The sequence below is a fragment of the Eimeria mitis genome, genomic scaffold, assembly GCF_000499745.2.
Source record: "Eimeria mitis Houghton genomic scaffold, Emh_scaff349, whole genome shotgun sequence".
In the NCBI taxonomy this organism is placed as follows: Eukaryota; Apicomplexa; class Conoidasida; order Eucoccidiorida; family Eimeriidae; genus Eimeria; species Eimeria mitis.
This window is the reverse complement of record NW_013571831.1, coordinates 10,471-16,053: the sequence shown is the minus strand read 5'-3', so window position 1 is coordinate 16,053 and position 5,583 is coordinate 10,471. Positions and strand designations below refer to the sequence as shown.

At 48.8% G+C, this 5,583-nt stretch overlaps 1 protein-coding gene across 1 annotated transcript; it reads left to right on the top strand.

The window, feature by feature from the left end:
• Positions 1-3,108: 3,108 nt before the first annotated feature.
• Positions 3,109-4,749, top strand: EMH_0008950 (uncharacterized protein; the record flags this gene model as incomplete). Its single annotated transcript, XM_013498523.1, is given in 2 exon segments — positions 3,109-3,935; positions 3,939-4,749. Coding segments are annotated over 2 exon segments (1,638 nt in total).
• Between the last annotated feature and the right edge of the window lie 834 nt (positions 4,750-5,583).

The window sequence follows — 5,583 nt, the reverse complement described above, 5'->3', positions numbered from 1 at the left end:
CAGGCACTTCTAAATGTGCTTTATATTCGTTGGCACTGGTTCAGTTTCCGCTGCAGAGACTAGATACCATAAGAAGCCAATGCTTTTGTGCGAAAAAAGAACACCTATATGTATTTATGGAGCGATGATTCTCCAGGGGTAGCTGAAGCACACGCCGAAAGTGATGGAGGCTCTCCTAGAGGTTCCGGGTGAACACAAGCACGATCTCTAGGTAACATAACAATTCAACAGCTTACTGATTTGGGCCAAGAAATTGCGACCAGTCGCTGCTACTCGGCAGGCACACTCACGGCTCCATACTCCATCCACCTGCGTTCTTGCTTACGAATGTGGGCATGGAATGCAACCTTGTGTATACCGTCGCGATGCACTGGATCTGCTAAAAGGCTTCAGCGAAATCAGCTGATGAATAGGCTGCTAAATCCCCCAGTTGGCCACTTGTCGATTTGGCGCGCCAGAACTTTCTCTCCGCATTTTTTATTAGGGTTGTCGCGCCTGTATGATCTTCTGCCCTTTTTCTTCTCCAGTACCGGATTGTGTCAATGCACGCTGGCTGACTGTTGAGTGTTGCTTCTTTTCCGCAGTTCGCCTGCTTACCGCTCAACCTTCCTTCTAAGGTGTCGGCGTTGAGTCTGTTTTGATGCAAAGCTTGAGGCCGCTCCATGAGTTATCTCGATCCGGTACACTGGGCGTCCAGCAAGAGGCCGGCTAGCTCGGACCGCCTTTTTGTTAGGCAAATATGAAAACCCTTCCTCTAAGTGCTATCACTTCTACCTCTCATCAGCAGTTGATTGGATGAAATCCTCCAAACGGTGATCTTTGTAAGGCCATCGCGACGGAGTGCATCAATTTTCCCGCCATCTCCCAGCATGAGAAAATCCCGTATAGCAGGCCAGCTAAGGCGTGTTTGGGGCCTTATGGATCATAGGACCCTCGGAACTGGACTCCACCCCGATCGGTGGGTGCACCAAGCATTGTCTGCAGCTCTGCCTCTTGAGCCCCCAACAACAACACAAACGCAGGCGAAAAAGCTCAAGCATGAGTTCCAGGTTCCAGTAGAGATCCGATTCCCCCAATGCGATGGGATGTAATGGAACAGTAACAGGGGGGGTACTGTGAATCAAGGAATCTGATGATGTGCGGGCTGAGCGCTCATTCGCTCTCGTGTTGCGCCTGTTTTCGTTCACGTTAATAAAGAATATTACACTGTAGTGTAATATTCCAATAAGCATGACTGAGTAACAGGCTGTTCCTCTGAAAGCCATCTGCGGGGCACATCCCTTAGCGGGCATAAAGTGAAAACCTCAAGTAACTTCCCTGAGCGACAGAAGCTCAAACATCTCATCTGACTCGGCAAATAAATAACTTGTTCGCTTCTCCAAAATTGTTGTGCCCTCGTTTTCAGTAGACCAGGCACTGTGGCCCTAGGCTGGGAGAGGAGACGGCCTGGCAGGCTGCAACAGATTTTGCACAAAGTCTCGGGCCAGCCTCTCGTATTCGTAACAGTATCGCTCTTCCTGTAAACAATATCCAGTACACACTAGTACACTCGCCAAGTACGTAGTGCGAAAATTTCAATCTGCACACACATCCGCTTCCATTATCCAACCAATCCTCACTCCTCCGCAATGAGCACGGCAGTGTTGCCGTGTTCGTAGTGAGTATTCACTACACCCAGCACCCAGCGCCTCTGCACTGCTTGGGAACCTCCTTTCCCCCTTTTCCTCCAGTCCAATGATCAATACTTTTGCCGAAAGATGCAAATGCTGTTGGGGTCGCGGGGAGGTAAATCCTCTGACTGATTCCCGGCATATGCACTTCAATGCTGTGGTCTGGAAGCCGCCTGCGGACCCTCTACTGAGTTACGTTCGAAATGCCTACGAGTAAGCAGTGGTGGAGTGATCTAGCGTAAAAGACGTATATCCTGGCGATGAGACCCGTCTATGAGTTAAGCTCACATTGCACGCAGGTGGAGTCTATTGCCTATCATCGTTTCCTGTCCGCCACAGAGGCGACGGCTACGAATATACTGGTAAGTTGCTCATCCTCCCACCAGATCCACTTATCAGTCTGTGCCAATTAGGGCTAGCGACGCCTGACCATTAAAAAGGAGTTTTATGAACACATAGTGAACTCTATTGAAATCTTTATGTACGGTTACGAGGCCGTTAGGCCTCACAACTGGGGCGGATGTTGCGTGGGGGACACAGAATATCTCTGGTCGTTTCGTAGCAACACATGCAGGTACAGCCAAGCCCCTCTAACTTCATGCTTGAACACTGTCGAAAATTAGTAGACAATTTTTGGCCCCGAGTATCCCGCCCGCAGGCAAGTACAAATGTACGTGCAGCCATGCAGCGCTGCTACGCAGAATACGGTGCAAGCGAAGTTAAAGTATCCACACACCTGAGCGTTGAAAGAGCTTTAATGAAGGCTAGGACATAGAAGTTTGCAGTTTTGTACAAGCTTGTCATGCTGAAGTGTAACATATACACGGGGAGCGGTGAATATAGTTGAATAGCAACGGCACCCCAAACGGCGTGCAGCGGGAGGTGGTTCTCCCGCNGGGGAGCGGTGAATATAGTTGAATAGCAACGGCACCCCAAACGGCGTGCAGCGGGAGGTGGTTCTCCCGCGCAGCCAAATTTCACTTCCCCAAAAGTGCACGAAGAGTTCTTTGCGAAAAAGAAGCTTTGCAATGATACGAGGATATTCTTTCGAGAGAAGCACACCTGCCAAAGGCGCTAACCTACGCATAGAAGTGCCCCCATCATCAGCCGATGACGATGGCCCCGGGGCTACCGTCATTTCCATCCACTCCTTTTCCAAGTCCACCACCGATAAAATTGCGTGTACGAGCAATGTGAGTTATCTAGGTATAATAAAATATAGTTCATTATCACCTTTAGTTCCGGTGTAAAGCGGGGAGAGGTTGGCTTGCTTTTGCGTGATTGATCGATGCCGAAGATCCACCGTGAGCGACGAGGGACTGACTCAGTGCCATCACGTACATGGTTCTCTTTCATTTATGATTAAATATCATGAAAGGATCCAGAGGCTTCTGTCTTGTTGTTCTTCTTTTTGTTTTGGGACATTCTGAGGACGAAGATGGATGGGTATCTTCCGCCTGGTGAGACAACAAATACAACAGTCAAATCGGAGCCGTCGCTAGCTGCTAAGCGGTTGCCGGCAGACAGTCATAAGAAATCTTCGATTTCTTCTCTGGGACGAGTTGGCCTGGTATCCTTCACTTTGGCTGCGGCTAGCTTGCTCTTGTTCTTCTCGATCCATAAGAAGCTGGCCCCCCGCTTAGCTCCAATCGCTTCGATCAGTCCTGTGGATTCAGTAGAGTCTGGGGGTTCAGTGCATTCTGGGGATTCTGAGGACTTAGAAGCTGCATCTATCCTTGCAACTACCTCTCCTTCTCTCCTTGCATTTGATGAGCAAGAGAAACCACCGCCTCAGCAGCTCAGTATAGATGCTGATGCTGCCAGCCCACCACCAGGCGAGAGTAGCACGCCGCATACTCAGCCATCTGGTGAGGTAGAACCTTCTGAATCATCAGCTTTCGTTGTATCGACCACTCCTCCTGTGAAATATGTATCACAGCGGGATGTTTGGGGCTTGGATACACTTGAACAGTTTGAACTAAATCTCCCTGCATCACTGCAGCAGGGCAAAGCGGCACTTGCTGCTTGGGGGTCTGAATTCTATGAAAGCGATGAGTTTTTTCAGAATCTTGACGCCTTTCAGCGTTCTGTTAGTGAGGCTATTTGGGAGAAAGCTGTTAATTCCTTTGTTGATACAGTCGTGGTTTTGCGGGGTACAAGGCCCCTGAGGTTAGATGAAGAGATCAAGCATTTGCCTCATGTGCTGAGAGTGACGAAGGTAGCTACTGTTTTACAAGGGGGTTTATTGCTGCATGTTGAAGATGTNATTTTTGGCGTAGAAAAATTTCTGGGGAAAGTAAGACGAGCATTCAACGATGAACGAAATACAGAGATACAAGCATGCGGGCAGGTATCTGCTGAGCTCGCCGCCAACGAGAAGGGCTTTGCAGTCTCACGCTTCACTGGTGAGATCGCTGGAGCCGTACCTGTATGTTACACAGAGGGGACTTATATCATGAATAGGCCGAAGCTGATGGAGAAAGTTAAGGGGACCCTTATGCATCTGAAGAAAAGAGCGCCTGGTGTGATGAAGGAAGCGCGGGACTACATCGCTTTCCGCTTGCTGCAGATAGTGCTCAAACTCGAGCAAGCGGGGATTGGTCACCTTGGCCTCGATTGGGATTCTCTTTTTCTGCGTGAAGATGGATCTTTTCTGTTGGGAAATTTCGGCAGCAGCGCTCCCTTTGGAAGACCAGTCGTAAGCCAATTGGCTTATCTTTCTCACCAGGTGGACCCTGGTATACTAACAAGAGCTGAAGGTAGCGTCCTGTATCCTGCACCTGGGGGGAATCTGTGGTCACTTGGACTCATGCTCTTCCAGTTATACACAGGCAAGGACGACCCGTATGGAAAAGCACAGGGAAGATCTGAAATAGATGCGGCAACAAATCTAGCGAGGGGGCTGTTGTCAAGAGATACACGTTCCTATGTACTGAGTTATGAGTTGACAGCCTGTAATGTACCATCAAGGTGGAAACAGCTTATTATGAGGTTGTTAGAGCCACGCGCAGCAAACAGAATAAATGGCTTTGAGGTTACCATGGAGTTCCCAGACCTAGTCCATCCTTCTGGTAATTGAGGCCTCTGTTATTCTATCATTCAAGAATAAAAAAAAGAGCCATTCATCTTTCCTCCGTCTTAGTCTGCATGAATCCTCACGTCTGGCCCGCGAGTGAATTTCCGTCTTGTAAAACCTTCACATCTGTTTTTGGAAGAAATGGGGGAAACTGAGAGNGCCCGCGAGTGAATTTCCGTCTTGTAAAACCTTCACATCTGTTTTTGGAAGAAATGGGGGAAACTGAGAGTACCCCGTTTCGGAGCCATGCAGGCAAAGAGAAGTTCATAAGCTGGAAACTCATAGGCTAGATAGATGTTGACAGGCTGGAGAGGCACTTAGTGGTGGCTGGCTCTTGGCTCCCAGAGTTTGCTCTTTTGGGTTTTCACAGCGCTTCCAAGAGCATATTGTCGTCGAATACTGTTTGGTTTTTATTATCACCATGGTATGTACGGCGTTATTAATGCATCGTTTTCTGTATTTTGATCCCCATCAAGAGTTCTCATATGACAAGCAAGAAAAACCCAAGTCAAAGGATACTTAGGCACAATCGTATACTTTTTATATGGGAACTGTTTGTGTATCGTCAAACAAACTCGGCTTTGAAGAGTGCATACTGGCGGCTGTAGATTAGCCGTTATATCCACACTTTCTCGAGTCCCGCTGTGCTATCACCAGACACGCTGGTTTTGCATGCGTGCGGAAATTTGTAGCAGGGGGACCAGGAATCCCAATATGTAGGGAAAGAGCAGTCTCGCCTACCGTGGTTGCATCCCGGGTTGGGGGTCTAGTGTTCACACTTGCTGAAGTTCCTGGGTCAGGTAGCCTGGATCCGGGAAGGTGATACATAAACTGTGT